The sequence below is a fragment of the Salminus brasiliensis genome, chromosome 8 (assembly GCF_030463535.1).
Source record: "Salminus brasiliensis chromosome 8, fSalBra1.hap2, whole genome shotgun sequence".
NCBI lineage: Eukaryota > Metazoa > Chordata > Actinopteri > Characiformes > Bryconidae > Salminus > Salminus brasiliensis.
Genome location: NC_132885.1, coordinates 41,933,151 through 41,951,789, shown reverse-complemented (window position 1 = coordinate 41,951,789; position 18,639 = coordinate 41,933,151). Strand labels below are relative to the sequence as shown.

Genomic DNA, 18,639 nt, shown 5'->3' with positions numbered 1-18,639 from the left:
ATGCTTTTCTGAGTGGTTATTTGAGTTACAGTAGCCTTTCTGTCGGCTCCAACCAGTCTGGTCATTTTCTGCTGACTTTTTGACCACACTCATCAACAAGATGTTTCTGTCTGCAGAAATGCAGCTGGGGGAGTTTTTTTTTTTTATCACACCATTCAGAGACCGTTGTTCTGAAAAATCCCATGAGATCAGAAGTTAAATCAATGCTCTAGATCACATTTCCCTCCTTTTCTGATATGAACCTAATATGAACATTACCTGAATTAACACCTTCCGAATGGCACACATTTTACACAAGTCTAAAGCTACGCCTGGTAAAGCTTGTGCCGAGACAAGTTACCTTTTGAGCGCTAACATTGCTGTTGCATTATATAATTAGAAGAGAGGCCCACAAATGATCCCAGTGGGTTTACCAAAGGCATAAACTGGGATCTGACCCCAAACTCTCACTCACTACCAACTGCAGGTCAGTTTACCCACCACATTCCAGACACCATGTCCTGCGCATGCGTGCTTCGACAGCGAAGGCCGTTATTTGAATATGTAAACGACTTGGCTGCAGCAAACCAATCAGCTTCGGCCTTCTTGAGCACATGGTAAAGCGAAGCGCTGAGGGGGCGGAGCCAGCACCGCTCGGCGAGTAAAACCGGCGGACCCGCAGCCTGGAGTTCCAGTGTAGGGAGAGTCATGGAGGCGGCCAGGGCAGAAAGTTGTAAGGAGGAAAGTTAGGGAGTTCTTCCAAAGGCCAACAAAAATACATCTGCTTTCCCCTGTGAATCAATAAGCGTGTCCCCGGGGGTCTTTTTTAAAGCTTTATTTGACTTTATAAGGCTACGAGCATCTCCACTGACTGTTCTTACACTTTGAGAATGTGCGAGTCGGTTAGCATTAGCTAGGCTGCTAGCGGCGTGGAGACGCGAGCGACAGGAGGCGAACAAAAGGTTTCCGTGGGGGCATTTGGGCTCCTTTCCTCCTCCCTCCACTCGGCCGACCATACAGACACTCGGTCCATGCAGAACGTGGCCTTATCAACACCATGCCCGTGATACTTTTCCTGATAGACACGTCTGCCTCTATGAACCAGCGCTCCCATCTGGGCACTACCTATCTGGATATAGCCAAAGGTGCCGTTGAGACTTTCTTGAAGGTAATGCTACTCTCCAGCTAGCCGGGCTAGCGAGCTAACGGCAGCTAACGTTCCCTCCGCGGGGCTACAGAGCTGCTTTGTCGGTCTTGCGCTCATGCAGAGACGCGCGCTGCCTCTTATCTAGAACCTGAACTAACGTGTGGAACTGTCGCTGTTGTATTTTTCACCCGTCTTTATATCGCCCTTTCCCCGCAGCTGAGGAGCAGGGACCCGGCGAGCAGAGGAGACCGATACATGCTGGTTTCTTTCGAGGAGGCTCCAGCTGGAATCAAGGTAGCTAGCTAGTGTGCTCTCTCTCCCCGCAGGAGAGGCTGGGAGGAGGACCGAGGGGGTTAATCTTTGGGGAATTGCTGTAGAGAACAAAAGTAAACATCCTGACAAGCATCAGTATCTCTCTCTAAACATGGCCGACATTTTAAGGAAGGCACTGTGGGTGAGGATGTGTGGAGGGCTGGAGTTGCTGGTGTGTGTGTGTGTGTGTGTGTGTGTGTGTGTGTGTGTGTGTGTGTGTGTGTGTGGGTGCTTTTCTTGCAAACATCACTTCTAGGTAGAGACTAGCTTGCTGAGTGACAAGCACAACCCCTCCACCCTCCTGTCTAACATGTCCCCCTGATGCTGGTGGTGCTTCAGGGTTGGTGGTTACTTGGATCAGCCGAAATAATAATAAAGACTTTTATATGTGAACTATACAGCGCTAGATCTCTTATGATCATGCTGTGGTCATACTGGGCTTCCTGCCTGGGCAGGGGCAACTCTCACTGCTACCCTAATAATAATAATAATAATAATACGATACCTCCGGAGTCCTCGGGCAGAACTCTCAGTAATCATGTTCCGGCCTCTGTAACGTGATTAAAATTCAGTGGGATTAAAGGTAGATGGTGATATCAACAATTTTAGCCCGTCTGAACCGACCTCAGCATCACAGGTGTTGTGTATATATATAGGTATATTGAAAGCCTAAACTAGTACACGCAGTGTCGCTGTCGCAGAGCATCACTGTTTTCCCATGTGGTCCGTGCGATGCACCATGGATTTGCCAGATCTTTACTTGTGGCGTCAGTAAAAACAAAAAAAAAGAGAAAATGCTAAATGTAGTTTAGTTATTCAGCAGCGTGGAAACTACAGTCAGCCTGTAGTTAATGGCTTTCTTTTAGATTTCCTGAAGCTCTTACTGGATAAAAACATTGCTCGTCAACGCTCATAATCTACTTTGGGTTTTGTTGCAGTAATGTCCAATATACTTGCCCTCGTTTGGTGACAAATGCACATCTAATAAAATTAATATAAATATAATATTACTTTTCCAGTTTATTAAGGTTTTTTTTAGGCTGCAAACCAATTAAGCAGGTCAAGTTCAGAAGCTCCAGCGTTGTTGGGTAGGAACGTCCGAGGAGGACGTCTTCGGAGGGTTCAGTGCTCAGTTATATGGTTCAGATATTGGTACACTTGGCATCCAGGGTTCTACGTGGTGCCGAAAATGAATCAATTGATTTAAAACAGCAGAACCCATTTTTTTGTAATGTTCTTCAGTGATCTTAGAAAGCGGTGTTCTATTGGTTCTTCGAGAGCCTACACCTGATGCATGCTGTCCATTAGAGGTGGGCGATATGACGATACTTTGTCGTGTAGTGATAAATTGTTTTAATGTGATGCACAGTATGCTAGGGCTGGGCGATGTGGTAAAAATGCTAGATCACTGTATTTAAAGACATTTTTTCACAATATTTATCACCATATGTGTAATTGCAGACTAAATACATCAGGAGCAGCAGATTCTACTGTCTTGCAATGAGTACAGTAATTGTTATTCAACATCTGCTGCATTACATCTAATTAAACCAGTCTAATTACACTGTCATGAAACATGTTTTTCTGTTTGTTTGTTTTATTATATTAAGCACTAACAATATCCTCGATATGCTTAGAAATGCACAGTGTTTATCACAATAACAAAATGTATCACAATATGAGAAAATATCGTCTTATTGCCCAGCTATACAATATTGTTAGTACTTAGACTGGTTTAATTAGGTAAAGTTAAGCAGATGTTGAGTAGTTTTTAAGAATCTGCTGATTTTCATTAAGTTTCACTAATTGTTGTGTGTTAAAACTGCTTTTACACATGTTTTTGTGATATAGCTGGAATAACCCTCCCTCTGTTGCTGTTTCTCCAGGCGGGGTGGAAAGACAGCCATGCTACGTTTATGACGGAGCTGAGGAACCTGCAGGCCATCGGACTCACGCCGTTCGGCCAGACTTTAAGGACGAGTTTTGATTTGCTCAACCTCAACCGATTAGTTTCAGGGATAGACAACTATGGACAGGTACGTTGTCAGCGAGGACCATGTGGCAAAGTTTCTTCAGCCACCCCCCCTCCCCCCAAACACACCCCCTTACAGTTTTACAAGCATCTCATAGACTCACATTGTGCCAACACAGCCCCCTGCCCCACACCCCCTGGCTACCCGTGGTTTCAGTCACGTCGTTTTGAAATTACAACATGTTGAAGGTCGACAGCTAGTTTAAAGAGCTGTGGTTTACCCAAAAGTAGTTAAAGGCTCCTTTAAAAAAAAAAAAAGAAATGAATAAAAAATGAATGAAAGCTGTACCTCATCTTTAACCTCGGCCAGTTACCTCGGAGCGTGTGGAGGTGTTCAGTAATCGCTGAGACAGAGACTTGCTCATGTGGTTTTGAGCACATGGCCCTGTGGGACTCACTGTTCTCTATAAACCTGGGTAAAGGCTGTGTGGTGTATGGAGTCCAGGATTACAGACAGCAGCGTGTCAGAAACCTCATAATCGAGACAGTTAGAGATTACTCTACACCTTCATGTGGTTTGAGGAAGGTGTGTGATTGGTGCATTATCAGGGATGGTACTGCTTTAGCTGTGTAGCACCACTGCAGGGCTGCTGAGATGAGTGGAAGTGTAACTATTATTGTTACGGTAAAAGGGAAAGCACCTCATTTTCATGGGCTAGCTATAGTAGCCTCATAGCTCCAGTTTGAGAGGAAAAAAAATGGTAGTGAGGGATAGTCCACAATCACAGAGAGATTGCTATTTTATTATTATTATTTTTATTACTGCTTTTCATTTGTGTGTGTGTGTGTGTGTGTGTGTGTATATATATATATATATATACAGTGAGTCCAAGAAGTATTTGATCCCTTGCTGATTTTCTTTGTTTGCCCACTAATAAAGACACTATCCTTCTGCACTTTTAATGGTAGATATATTCTAACATGGAGAGACAGAATATCAAGACAAAAATCCAGAATATAATTTTAAAGAATATATTTTAATTAATTTGTATTTCAATGAGGAAAATAAGTATTTGATCCCTCTTGCCAAACACACTCAATACTTAGTGGCAAAGCCTTTGTTTGCAAGCACAGCGGTGAGACGTTTGTTGTAGTTAACCACAAGTTTAGCACACACACCAGGGGGAATTTTGGCCCACTCTTCTTTGCAGATCCTCTCTAAATCATGAAGGTTGGTGGGCTGTCGCTTGGCAACTCTGACCTTCAGCTCCCTCCATAGATTTTCGATCGGATTGAGGTCTGGCGACTGGCTGGGCCACTCCATGACCTTAATGTGATTTTTCTTGAGCCAATCCTTTGTTGCCTTTGCTGTATGTTTAGGGTCGTTATCATGTTGGAAGACCCAACCACGGCCCATTTTCAGATCCCTGGCAGAGGGGAGGAGGTTGTCCCTCAGGATTGTGCGGTACATGGCTCCATCCATCTTCCCAGTGATGCGGTGAAGTAGCCCTGTACCCTTGGCAGAGAAACACCCCCAAAACATTATGCTTCCACCTCCATGCTTGACGGTGGGCACAGTGTTCTTGGGGTCATAGGCAGCATTTTTCTTCCTCCACACATGGCGGGTGGAATTGAGGCCAAAAAGTTCAATTTTGGTCTCGTCTGACCACAAAACCTTCTCCCAATAACTTGGTTCATCTTTCAAATGATCATTGGCATACTTGAGGCGCGCCTCCACATGTGCTCTCTTCAGCAGGGGTACCTTTCGGGCACTGCAGGATGTGAATCCATTGTTGCGCAAAGTGTTGCCAATTGTTTCCTTGCAAACTGTGGTCCCAGCTGCCTTCGGGTCATTTGCTAACTCCTGCCGAGTGGTTGCAGGACGATTTCTGACTGTTCTCAGCATCATTGCCACCCCACGAGGCGAAATCTTCTTTGGAGCACCGGGCCGAGGTCTGTTGATTGTCATGTTATACTCTTTAAACTTTCTGATAATTGCACCAATAGTTGTTACTTTCACATCCAACACCTTACTAATCTTTTTGTAGCCCATTCCAGCTTTGTGAAGGTCAACAATTCTGACTCTGAGGTCCTGTGACAGCTCTTTGGTTTTACCCATGTTGGAGACTTGAAATCTGTGTGATCTGTCTGATTCTGTGGACAGGTGTTTTTCACACAAGTGATTAGTGAGAACAGGTGGCTTCAGGTCAGGTAACAAGTTGATTGGGAGTGTCTAACTGGTCTGTAAAAGCCAGAACTGCTAATGAATACTAAGGGATCAAATACTTATTTCACTCCATGAAATACAAATCAATTAATATATATTCCTTAGATTTATTTTCTGGATTTTCTTTTTAATATTCTGTCTCTCCATGTAAGAATACATCTACCATTAAAAGTATAGAATGATCATGTCTTTATTAGTGGGCCAACGAAGAAAATCAGCAAGGGATCAAATACTTCTTGGACTCACTGTATATATTACACACACACTACATATATATACACAATATATACAATGATCGTTATAGCTATATAATTATGAGGGTTATAGATCTATAAATGAATGTATATTCAATGAATGTAATAATGTGTATTACTGTAAAGTTTATTCATGTAAAAGTTCTATCTGATCTAGCGCATTTCTGTTAGTCCATTCATCCATTTACGCAGAATAATTTCCGCAGTGTACAGAAGCAGCTGCAGGCTTCTAACCATGGAGTAAAATAATTATCCATGTTACTTTCATTTTGTAAACTGGACAGGCTGGACTGAACATGTGGTAGTATGTTTAAGAGGACAATACATGTGGGGAAGTACTAACAGGAAAAAAACCCAACATAAAACCAAGATTACATCCATAGGAGATTCTGAATGTCTGTGTGGATTAGTTTTTATTTATTATTATTTTTATTATTATTAATTGCCCAACCCTAGATTATACTGATAGCAAGAATCTGCAGCATCTAATGCTCTTAAATGGGGCTGGCTGATCTGTAAATAATATTGTATCACAATTAGAGCTGGACTATTTTATCATATCGTGATGAATTTTGTTATTATGGTACGATATTCTTTTATGATGAAGTGTAACATTAATATCACAATGCTTAAAGAGCACGGATTATCTGCACGGTTCATTACAAAGTGTAATCAGTCTAATTTAATTCAGAAGAGGGCAGCATATTTTAAGTAACCATCATGGTACCCAGTATGGGAGAGTGTTTGGATAGCAGTTTTTTAAAAATTGCAGTTTATCTGTGACAAAATATTGAGAAATATCGCATATCGTAAAAATGGCTTTAAATATTGTGATATAAATAAAAAAAGATCTGTATCACTCACCTCTAATCACAATATGTGAAGGCAATTTCATCAGTACTGACAGATATGCAGCCCTTCATCTAATTAAGCAGGATTCATAACACTCTGTAATGAAAGGTGCAGCTGTTCAGTGTTTAAGCATTAACGATATGTTCATTTATTATACAATTATTTTAATATCAGTGAATATCTTCATATTGTTACTTCACTTGTCACTCACTAAACAGGAATGAATGATGTGTGTGTGTCTCTCTCTCTCTCTCTCTCTCTCTCTCTCTCTCTCTCTCTGTGCAGGGTAGAAACCCATTCTTCTTGGAGCCTGCCATCATCGTGGCAATTACTGACGGCAGCAAGCTGACCAGCACTTGCGGGGTGCAGGACGAGGTCAGATGTGTTCTGCATGGGGGAACCCTGTGCACTCTCTCTGTCTGTGTATTCACTCCTCCGTTCTGTTAGTCTTGCCCGGGTTCCACTCAGATTGTGTGTCTACGTAGACGGCTGTGGGGTTAAAAAGTTGTTTATATGTTATTATTCATTCTGACTCTGATTATTAGGGCTGGGTGATACAGAAAAAAAATCACAATATTTAAAAACATTTTAATGACATTTAATGCAAGATTTCATCATGCAGACAAAATTTACCTGCAGCTGTGAATTTTAATGTGCTATTCAAAAACGCTCCCATACCGGGATTTTCATTGAACTCCATCCAGTTAAACAGCACGAGTTTCTCTCTTTTGTATAATGAAACATCGTTGGTCAGGTTTCTTTAAGTACTGAAAGTATTGATGATGCACTACATACTTTGAGTATGTAACTATTACATACAATTTGTCACAATATGATGAAATATCATAGTCACATACCCACCCCTACTGATAATCCTGTAGTCCTGTCTGGACAGTGGAGGAAAGAACAGGGTAGAGTCATACCTCTCATTACTGTTCGTTTTTGTCTCTGCAGCTCCATTTACCCTTGACGACGCCATTGCCAGGCAGTGAGCTGACCAAGGAGCCATTCCGTTGGGACCAGCGCCTTTTCTCATTGGTCCTCCGCATCCCAGGCCATGCTTCTCTGGAGCCGGAACCGCTGGGCGGCGTCCCACCTGACGCCTCCCCTGTCACACCCATGTGCGAGGTTACAGGAGGTGAGCTGTCCTCACTAAAGGCCACACTTCTAATGAATGCATTCAGCTACTTTAAGTTGCACCCATTGCACGCACACACACAGCTTGTCATGTCACTGTAGAGAGAAGTACTGCCAATAGAATAGGACCCTCTGGAGCAGATCAACATCCTGAACCTACTGGCTCCATGCTGCCTAATGCCAGGAGTGGGCTAGAGGGTTACTGAGCCCCCCTGCGTTGAGCTGTGGAGTCGTGCAGAACTGTGCTCTCTGTAATGAGACTTGTTAGGCTGTGTTTCAGTGGGGTGTAAATGGTGAGGGATCAGTGAATGGGAGAAAATTGCTGAGTGGAGGTGAGGACAGATTGTACTGGGCTCAGGTATGCTGACTAACACAGCTGAGTAACGGACACACACACAGAGACTGAACAAAGGAGCAGAGAGAGGGGTCAATGCGCTGCCTAGTACTGCACAATACTGCTGATCACATACTCTGCACAATGGGCCTCCAATATGCTGCCTGTCTGTGCGTGAGGGAGCAATGAACTGACAAGGGAAAAAAAAGACTCAGAGGTGACCGTGTGAGACGACAAGGGGGGGGGGGTGGACTGTCCTGTTCTTCAGCTACTATAAATCCCTACAGCTGAAATACCCCTGTACTTATTAGGTCTGGCCATACGATACGCATCACGATACAGAGGTGGAGATTCCTCTACATTGTGACCTCATTGTGGTTCAGTGACTCAATGAATCTGCTGTAATAATTATGTAAATGATATAAATTGCTTAAATTGACATGAAACAGTGGAATTAAAGCAGTTAAAATCAATTTGATAAATTTTTTGATCAGTTGTTGGCCTATAGGTTCTGTCTCAGCACGTCCCTAACATACTGCTTCATCCATTAAGGAGATGATGCAATTGGCCTTGCTCCCTCTAGGGTGGGTAGATGGTGCTTTCTCCCCACATCAGTCAAGTGTAGTGCTGGCCGGCACTGGCGTCTGCTTTCCTCCGGGTGCGTTGGTTGCCCAGTGTTGTGCTGCACTGGTGGCAGTTTGCAATAAGAGGCTCTGGCTGGCTGCGCATGTGTTGGCGGAGGCGTGTGTCGGCCTCCACCCTCCCAATGTCGGTAGCATTGCATGTTATGGGGGGGGATATGTATGGGATGGGTAATTGATCCAGATTGAGGAGAAAATGGATGAAAAGGAAAAATCAAAACTTTAAAACAAAGAAAATTCATTAAATGAGTCTAAAACAAATGAAAAGCTCATGTTTACAGTTTGACACTGAAATTCCTCATTTTAATACAATTTTGCTCATTTTTTTTCATAACCTTTTTGTAGCGCTGCAATTGTTTAAGATCTTAAACGTTAACTTTTTTAACTCGTCAAACCTTTCAAATATCTCTCCTTCAGGCCGCTCCTACAGCGTGTTTTCCCAGCGTATGCTGAACCAGTGCCTGGAGTCTCTGGTGCAGAAGATTCAGAGTGGAGTGGTCATCAACTTCGAAAAGACTGGGCCAGACCCAGCTGAAGGTAAGGGAGTACGCTAGACACCTTTACATAAATAAAAAGGACAAGAGAAGTCATTGCCCCCCCCCCCCCTCCTCAGATGGTCCAGTGGATGTGAAGTGTGGACCTCAGCCATGGCACAGCTGTCACAGGCTGATCTATGTCCGGCCAAACCCTAAAACGGGCGTTCCTGTCGGCCACTGGCCCATTCCAGAGTCTTTCTGGCCTGACCAGAACTCTCCTTCTCTGGTAAGTATGTCTCTCGTCCTCTCTCTCTCTCTGTCTGTCTGTCTCTTGCACAATCATCTGTCCACACCTTTGTAAGGGAGCATGAGTCCATGGGACCTACAGTGTTAGGCGGGTGGTGTTAATGTTCTGGCTGGTTGGTGCTGAATAGTACAGTGATTTGTCTTGTGGATTATTGATGTTTGTGTACATTTGTTTGTGTGTCCTTGTGCAGCCTCCACGTATGGCCCATCCTCAGGTGCGGTTCTCTTGTGTGGAGGCGGAACCCATGGTGGTGGATAAGGTTCCGTTTGACAAATATGAACTGGAGCCATCGCCCCTCACGCAGTACATACTGGAGAGGAAGTCTCCACACACCTGCTGGCAGGTATTGTGTGCAAACACACACACACTCTCTAAAACTCTTAGCAGCTGTTGTAGAGGTAAGGTTTTTACATTCATGGCCTAGTCATTCCCCACATATCCGAAACCAGCGGCTGTACACACCCTGAAGTCAGGAGACCTTTGGGCCGCAACCCTGTGCCATGAGCTGAAATGAGCCGCACTAGAAGTACAAGCAGTACACAACTTCTCAACTCCTCGAACCCGAGTCTGGAGATTACTTCACAATGCAGAGCCTGTGGAGAAGGAGAAGAACCGAATCAGGTGAAGATGGCAGATGGACCATTTTTGGCTTCGTAGACCAACATCAGGGACTGGGCTAAACCTCGGAAGCCGCTGGAGAAATTGAAGGAGCTGATGAGGCTGAACAAGCTGGTCGAGATGGTCTAATTGTCGGAAAGATCTGAGAATGTCCGAGTCGGGTTTGCAGCATGAGCGGTGGAAGACAGCTGGTCATCAGCAAGTATACCAGAGCTGCCTCTTTCTGCAGATGCAGTGATCAAGGAGTAGAGAGCATATCTGATCTACAGCCTAGACGTTTAGGCCGTGAGCTGACCGTTTGACGGGATAAAGCGAACCACCATATTTGACATTTTTACATCCGTAGTTCAGGGTGTCGTCCAGCACTCGCTCTTATCAAACCTTAACTTGTACCTAGATTGTTGAAATGACCCCACACTTGCTCTGGGATTATGAAAGGCGGTCTGTGTGGCGGTCTGTTTCTTGCGTGTGTTTATATGCTGAAGACCTGGTTCTGCTCTAACAATGCCACTCTTAATCCTCAGGTGTTCGTGAGTAACAGTGCTAAATACGGTGACCTGGGTCAGCCCTTTGGCTACCTGAAGGCCAGCACTGCTCTCAACTGCGTCAACCTGTTTGTTATGCCCTACAACTACCCTGTGGTTCTGCCCCTCCTCGGTGAGTCTGTTTCACGTTAACTGACGTCCTTACTTAGTCATGCAGCGATGAGTAGTGAAGTAGGCTCATCTGTAGGGGAGGTTGAACATCTGGGTCAGTAACGGTAACTGAGACCTCCTGTTGAGGCTGATGGTCATTTTAGTATCACGGTTGATTGATGTGTATAAATTAGTGATGTGCACAGGCAGTCTGGGACATGCTTTACCAGGGTCCGGTATCCATCTAGAATAGTGACGTTACTGTTGTAGGACATGTTGGTGAGGATGCGATTCAGAAGGCAGAGGCTAGACTGGTTCTAGTAAGTCTTGTAAGGGGGCCAGCCTTACTTATTTGGGTGGTTTAACTCACAAGGAATTAAATTTTAAGATGTGGAAAACGTGGTTACATGGATATCTTCTGACTTACATATACGGATGTTACTGGTTGTAAATGTTTGCAGTAATTTTTCCAACCCCCCTTAAATCGCTCATTAATGGCCAAATAATTTTTTTGTGTATACCTCATCCTTTTGATCATTGCTTTCCTTTAACAAATATATCTGTATTACATTTCTGACTGTGTGCTACTAGATGACTTGATTAGAGTGCACAAATTCAAGCCCACAGTGAAATGGCGCCAGTCCTTTGAAACCTACCTGAAAACCATGCCGCCGTACTACATCACGGTGAGTGCCGTCCTGACCAACATGCCAGCCTTTTTAATAAAACATACAAATTAATACATTTAATTTATGAAGCATCGCATTAAAATAAGTTGTAAAATGATGGAAAAGAAGAGGTTGTATGTAAATCGTCTCTGGATGGTTTCAGCCTTTGAGGAAGGCGCTGCGAATGATGGGAGCTCCAAACCTGCTGGCAGACAACATGGAGTATGGGCTGAGCTACAGCGTGGTGTCCTACCTCAAGAAGCTCAGCCAGCAGGTACGCAAAGCTGTTATTCGACATACGTGGGTACTGCCGTTGTTTAGGATTGATTATTATATGATTACCAGCTTTTATTCCACAATGTAAAGGGTGTTTTTTTTTCTCTTGCTCTCCAGGCAAAGGTGGAAGCAGACCGGGTGTGCGCGCTGGTCGGGAAGAAGGCTGGGCCGGATGCCGGGATTAAGCTCCGGTCCAAAAGCTCCGCCCTCTCGCTAGCTCACAGGAAAGACTTCACGCAGCTGCTGCAGAGCATCGTCGGGGACGGGCCAGCTCTGCCGATCGAGTTGAACCCTAAAGAGTTCTCAGGGTTCCAGCTCGCGGTGCTCAACAAGGTCAGCCTCACACTGAACATTTAGGTTTGGGCGCTTTGAAGGTATGGTCGCAATGTCCGCAGGCTTGACCAGAGTGAGAGAGAGTGTTGTAGAGAGGCGGAGAAGTTATCAGCTGGCATTATTTTTTTATTTACTATATATTTATTCATTATTTTTAATTGATTGTTTTGTATTTAAGCCTTTATTCATCATTTAAATTACAGGTTCCCATTCCTAGTCCTAAAGCTTATAGATAAAACATCCAGAGCTGGAGGTAGTTGGGATTTTATCTTCCCGAAGTTTCCAGGCTATTAAAGTCTCGTCACTAAAGTTGATTAGTTTTCTATAAATAATAGATGTGTATATTTCCATACAGTGGGTGTATTATGTGTGTGTTGCTGTGATGACTTCATTTCCTCAGCATGTCTGTCTCTGCTTGTAGGCCCTGAAGCCGCAGGGTTTGCGAAACCCATACGACATACCGAGAGAGCACCTGTTGGACCAGCTGAGCCGCATGAGGCGAAACCTTCTGAATGCCAGCGTGTGTAATCTGAGGGGCCAGGATCAAGGTAAACCAGGATCAGCTGAGCCACTTCCTGTTCGTTTACCGTCTCACAAAAACACTGCAGAATGCATTGTGAGCGAGAGGGCCTTTAATCAATGGGAGTGAAAGGAGATAAATAGTACTATTCTCACATATTTAATACCATTTAATACCAAGGAGAGCACTCACTGAAGCAGTCAGTGTAAATATGACATGGTTGCAAAGTTCAGAAATTGACATTTTATTCTGTTCTGAAGTAGGAAACTGAGCTGTTTCCAAATCACAAGCCTGTCCTAGACCACTGTTTGTTGTTGATGTTCTCAGGCGCCCTCTAGTGTTACATACTGAACAGTGGTTTGTTCTCCAGAGTAGAGGTAGAGTTATGCATGTGAAGGTATCTTAATGGAGGTGGGTCGGTTTGGACGGGTGTGTGTGTGTTGGCTGGTGGGGGGGGGGGGTTGGATGGGTTCTGAACATTTGTTTGATTCCCTTTTATTTTGACTTTGTTCTAGATCAGATTCACAGTGTGCCTATAGCACAGATGGGGAACTATCAGGATTTCCTGAAACAGTGCCCCTCCCCCTTGCGAGAGGCAGATCCAGATCAGCCCAAGCGGCTACACACCTTCGGCAACCCCTTCAAACTGGATAAGAAGGTACAGCCATGCTCCTTTTATACTGATCACGTGCCTCTGGCAGTCTAGGAATAAATCTAGAATACACAGAGCCTGTATGTCCAAATGTTTGTGGACACCCCTTCTAACGAATACATTCAGCTACTTTAAGTTGCATACATTGTTTGCAAATTCGGTGTGCAAATTCGAACACACAGCTTGTCAAGTCCCTGTAAAGAAGAAGTGCCAATAGAATAGGACTCTCTGGAGTAGATCAAAATCTTGAACCTATTGGCACCATGCTGCCTAATGCCAGGCGTGGGCTAATAGAGGGGTATAAAGCCCCCCAGCATTGAGCTGTGGAGCAGTGGAAGAACTGTGTTCTCTGGAATGATGGTGGTGGAGCTCCATCTAGTACTTTTTAGGATGAGTTGGGGATGATGATTAGGTGGGGTGGTGATTTATCCAACATCGTGACCTCACTAATGCTCTTGTGCCTAAATGTAATCAAATCCTCACAGCAATGCTTCTTCTCCAAAATCTAATAGAAAGTCTTCTTTCCTGGACAGTAGAGACAGTTACTCCAACAAAAGCAGGATCAGCTCTTTTTAATAGCCTTGATTTCATTAGAAATAAAGAATGAGCAGGTGTCCCAATACTTTTGTCCATGTTGTGTATGAATAGAATATAGCGTTTAAAGGTTTGAACCTTGTTCTCGTTCTTCACAGGCAATGATGGTGGATGAGGCAGATGAGTTTGTGACGGGCACTCAGGGAAAAGGAAAGCGTCCTGGTGAGCCCAGCTCTCCCGCTGGAGGGGGAGCCCCCAAGCGCAGGCGATGCATGTCCCCTCTCCTGCGTCCTGGGCGAGCATACACCCCACCGAATAAAACTCCGCCTAGAGGTGAGCACACAACCGTGCCGTACCTACCTGCCTCAGCCACATCCTTTTCCAGCACACTACCCTGTTCTGCATAATCTATTAATTATCTAGTACCTGGATCTGCATTTTCCTGACATGTATGAAATCACATCTAGTTCCAGAGAACAACCATTCTGCGGTGGGGAACCACGTAGGCCACGTTGAGCCAGACCCCACCCCAGATCTGGAACCCTCTCCGGAGTCTGCGGCACCGCCCCCTGACCTGCAAAGGAACCACCTGGAGGTGGATGAAGAGGAGGAGGAGGAACAGCAGCAGCAGCAGCAGGAGCCCATGCAGGAGCCCATGCAGGAGAACGGCCAGTCTAACGAGGAGGAGCTGTCTGTGGACGGGGAGGAAGACGAGCAGGTCACCCGGCGCTATCCTTCCCCTAATCAGCTGAAGAAGATCCGAAAGGAGGAAGGCAAGGAGCTGAACACAGAGCTCCGAGTTCTCATCACCAAGGAGATCCGGAAACCTGGCAGGCGTAAGTGCTTTCATCATGTTAATAAATTAGATCACAGAAGTAGTCATGATGCAGTCTAAGGCTGGCCTGTGGTATTTTTTTTATTTTTTTTATTTATAGAACGCTTTTAAGTACAGGACTTACATTTAGTAGGACTAAATAAATCGCAAGGTTGTAAAAAAAAAAAAAAAGAAGGGTGGAGAAAGTTATCTGTTCTAAAATACTTTGATTTGATTTGATTTGATTTTATTCTTATTTTATTTTATTTTTCCCCCGGCCCCTGAGGCACTTGATCTGAGAATTCTCTATATTTGGTCAAGTGTGAAAGCTGCTTTCTAGCCCAGGGGCAGCACGGAGCACCAATCTCTGGTTCTCCTGGAATTGGTTAATAGAAAGCACTGCAAAAATGCAATCGATCTATGGTTCCACAGCATGGAATTCTTTAGTATGAAAGCAAACCAGCGATAAGTAGCTCCTCTCCAAAACGAGCCCAGAATTGGTCCTGGGTCCGGTACTCGTGCATCCGGGACCGGCGTGAAAACATCTAAACCACAGACCTGCCTTGGTTTATGTCCGTTGCTAGATAGACTGCACTGGAGTAAGGCACGGAGATTCATCTGTAAGGGCTCAGAACACCGGTGTTGAAATGTATGGCCTTTGTCTCTCTCTTGTGCAGGGTATGAGAAAATCTTCTACCTCCTGAAGCAGATCCAGGGAAGTCTAGAAACACGGCTCATCTTCTTACAGAACATCATCAAAGAGGCGGCCAGGTACGCAGCACCCTTCAGCACTTCAGTTCATTCATTAGTGGTTTGTGTTTAAATGGCAGTTCATCACTTTGAGAAAGATCATGGGCATCCTCTGTGTTTCCGGAACACTGAACCTACTGCATGGGTTTGGGTTTAGCGGTTATAGAGGGCACTCTAGTGAACCCGTCCACCAGTGTGAAGTAACTGCGTAGAAATTAAGGGGAGTAGCTGGCTGGACCGACAGTTCGACAGCCATAGCCATTCGCCGGTGCCATAGCACAGGTCAACCCCGACGATTAAACAGGGTTTCTTGTCCTTTTTCATCGAGTTCCAACATCTGCTTTCGTTTCACACACAGGTTCAAAAAGCGAGTTCTTATCGAGCAGCTGGAGAACTTTCTAGAAGAGATTCACTTGCGAGCGAACAACATGAACCATCTGGACGGCTTCTGAGCGACCGCTCTGCTCTGGACCCCGAGGCACACGGGCATGCTGTCGGCGTGTGTCGTGCCTCAGTAATGAAGCGGACCGAGTGGATAACGGCAGCGGGAGTAAACGCACTGCATTAGTCAACCTCAGGGCAAAGGCAAAGTGGAATAGTATTCCAGACTTCTCTTACTTCTCTTTTCCCTTCTTCCATTTGTCGGACCTGTCTGTGTTTCTTTGGCCATTCTCTTCCCTAAGTTTTCCTTATCACCCTGCTCTATCCTAAGCCAAAGATAAATTGATTATTATTATTATTATAATTTTTCTATATATTTTGTCACCCAGCTTTCGTTCTAGTCCTTCACTGGTCACCAATGATCTCAATCTAGTGTTTGGCCACTAATACAAAGTCCTCTCCTTCTCGTCAGACTCTAAAGCGGTCACTGCCTGATCACCGATCGCCAGTCTGATCTCCATGCTAGAGTTTAAAGGCTAAATTAGTCTGTAGAGGTTGGTAGACAGTCCTTAGTTAATGTTTGAGAGCAAAAATGCTGAACCGTGCTGGACTCCAGCTCACGGTCACCCCATCCCACCCCATCAGACAGTGGTCCCGGTTTCTTCTTCTCTGTCTTGTACTTGAATTTAATAAAACGGGCCAGATGAACCTTCATGAATAGAGAACATGCTGAAACGTTGACTAGTGGAGGGGCTTTCTAGTACAGGCCGGATCTGGGAGAACATACCCGAATGCTGTAGTACAGTGGTTGGTGGAGATCATGCTCCACCAGTATGAATTGAGATGGGGAACATGTGGAGGGTTGAGAACTATAAAAGTGGCGTGGAACGTTCTAGATCTGTATGAATGGAGGGAAAGCATGAGAGCCGTCCATTCTTGGGCCGTGCAAATGAAATGGGACTTGCTAGAACAATGTGATGGTGGGGGATGGAGATTCAAGAACTGCTAGGATGGTGGTGAACACACTAGAACTGGATGAATCGTTCTGGAGCTGTGTAAATGTGAGGTAGAACATATTGGAGCGGTACGAATTGATGGAGCACGTTCTGGAACAGTATTGATTAAGGAGGGCGTGCTAGAACAGTGTGAATGCGGAGAAAGCATTCTCGGACAGTGTGGGTGGTGGAGAATATGCTGGAACAGTATGAGAGGGTGGTGGTTCGGTCATCCACACGGTTCCAGAACTGGATGAAGGGACGGAGTGTGTCCTAGAACAGCGTATGGAGGAGAACATGCTAGAAGTGAATGAACGGGGTGAACGTTCTAGAAGATCTTAATGCTTGGGAGATAATCGCACACTGGTAGACCTTGATGTAGGCTCTGGACCAAGCACAGTTCTGGGTTCTGTTCTCTGCTCTTGCATGCTGGAAGGCCTTAGTATTTAGCTGATGACCTGAATGACATCTTGTAGAGCTGGGAACCCTCCAGTAACTCCTTTACCCTAAAACCACCCAGCCAGGCCAAGTCACAAGGTTGTTGGTTCTGAATGCAGAATGGTAAATCTGAGGAGTACTGGCTGCTCTGGTTCATTCTCTGGTCAGGACACGCTTCTCCTGCTGGACTCTGGAGAATTTGACCTGGTGTGCTCCTCAAGGGACACTGCTGCAGAGTGTCGAGGCGCCCAGCCCCAGGGTCAGGATGCACAGGAATGGCCTGAACTACACGATTAACCAAGTCTAAATGCTTAGTCCAGGTCTGGACAACCCCCTCCTGTCTCAGCTCCACCCCACCTTTCATCATTTATTTATTTATTTTTTAATAAATAATAATACATTCCCTCCTCCATCCTCACCAAACTCACACACACTCTCTCCACCTCAACACAGGGACCAAATGTTTGCCATACAGCTGTCTGTACCAGTTCTGAGGCTCCTGTAGAACAATATTTTGAGTAGATTGTAAAAATGTAAATAATCAAATTGAAAGTTTATTTAAAGGATGTTTCTTGCAGAAGCCTTTTTGTAAGTATTTGAATGAATAAAGTTTCTATTTTACATTGTGAATAACCATTCAAATAAACCCTCTTTGTTGTAAGGACCGTTAGTGAGTTGTTTTTTTGAGCTTTTGGGATTCCTCCGTTTTTTTTTTTTTTTTTTTTTATTTTGAATGAAGGCTCCTAGAAGATCTTTGGGCCACCATATTTACCATCCAGTGCTAAGAATCGTCTTGACTGTATCTGACCGACGTACACTTTAAGCTATCATCATTAAGAATGAGCTCTTCTACGAACCTTTTCTTTTTCTTGAACGTTCCATAAAGTACCTTTATGAGTTTCTCCACAGTTTCAAAGGGAAGAACCTCTCAAGGGTTCCTCAAGGGTCTTGTCCTATTACCTGTGCACCTCTAATGACTGCATCAAGGTCATTACATTACAGCGTCACCCATGTGGCCTTCTGTCCTTGCTGTCTTTAGTCCATCAGTTTTTGACTGTCTTGCATTTCTATGGTGCGTAACGTCTCAGGAGTACCTTTTTTTATTATTTATTTTTTATTTTTTTATTACAGTGACCACCAACTTTTACCATTGTCTCTTGTACCATTGAAAGCAATAGAGCTGAAGAAAGTGAGGGGACGACATTCCTAGACAAACTCATGCCTTCACCTTCACTGTCGTCATCATGAAACAAACCAACCTCTGCTGTAGTCCTAAAGTGAAGCTGAAAGTTGACTGTGGGATGTCTTGCGGTCTGAACAAAACCACGCTAACCGGTTTCTGCTGCCCTGCCCGTGTTTTACACGCCCTGTGCCCTCGCCCGATGTC

The 18,639-nt window shown here is 44.7% G+C and overlaps 1 protein-coding gene across 2 annotated transcripts; it reads left to right on the top strand.

Annotated features, from left to right (window-relative positions):
• Nucleotides 1-684: 684 nt before the first annotated feature.
• On the top strand, nt 685-17,887 carry ints6 (integrator complex subunit 6). Of its 2 annotated transcripts, XM_072686654.1 has the most exons (18): nt 685-1,147; nt 1,343-1,420; nt 3,325-3,474; nt 7,029-7,118; nt 7,698-7,881; nt 9,273-9,392; nt 9,469-9,617; nt 9,829-9,981; nt 10,781-10,913; nt 11,483-11,577; nt 11,723-11,833; nt 11,953-12,168; nt 12,590-12,716; nt 13,204-13,346; nt 14,033-14,207; nt 14,342-14,710; nt 15,366-15,459; nt 15,797-17,887. In XM_072686654.1, exons 1-18 carry the CDS (start codon nt 1,037-1,039, stop codon nt 15,888-15,890), a joined length of 2,592 nt encoding a protein of 863 aa, XP_072542755.1. In that variant the 5' UTR covers nt 685-1,036; the 3' UTR covers nt 15,891-17,887. The 2 variants fall into 2 exon arrangements, with proteins under 2 accessions (XP_072542755.1, XP_072542756.1); XM_072686655.1 differs by lacking the exons at nt 11,953-12,168; nt 12,590-12,716; nt 13,204-13,346; ... (2 more) ...; nt 15,366-15,459; nt 15,797-17,887 and having other exon boundaries at nt 11,512-11,577; nt 11,723-11,811.
• The last annotated feature ends 752 nt before the right edge of the window (nt 17,888-18,639 follow it).

Coding starts and splice junctions, on each gene's coding strand:
- ints6 (XM_072686654.1), top strand. CDS start 1,037: ATGCCCGTGATACTTTTCCTGATAGACACGTCTGCCTCTATGAACCAG. Junction 12,717..13,203: donor TCTGAGGGGCCAGGATCAAG/GTAAACCAGGAT, acceptor ACTTTGTTCTAG/ATCAGATTCACAGTGTGCCT. Junction 14,208..14,341: donor GAATAAAACTCCGCCTAGAG/GTGAGCACACAA, acceptor AATCACATCTAG/TTCCAGAGAACAACCATTCT.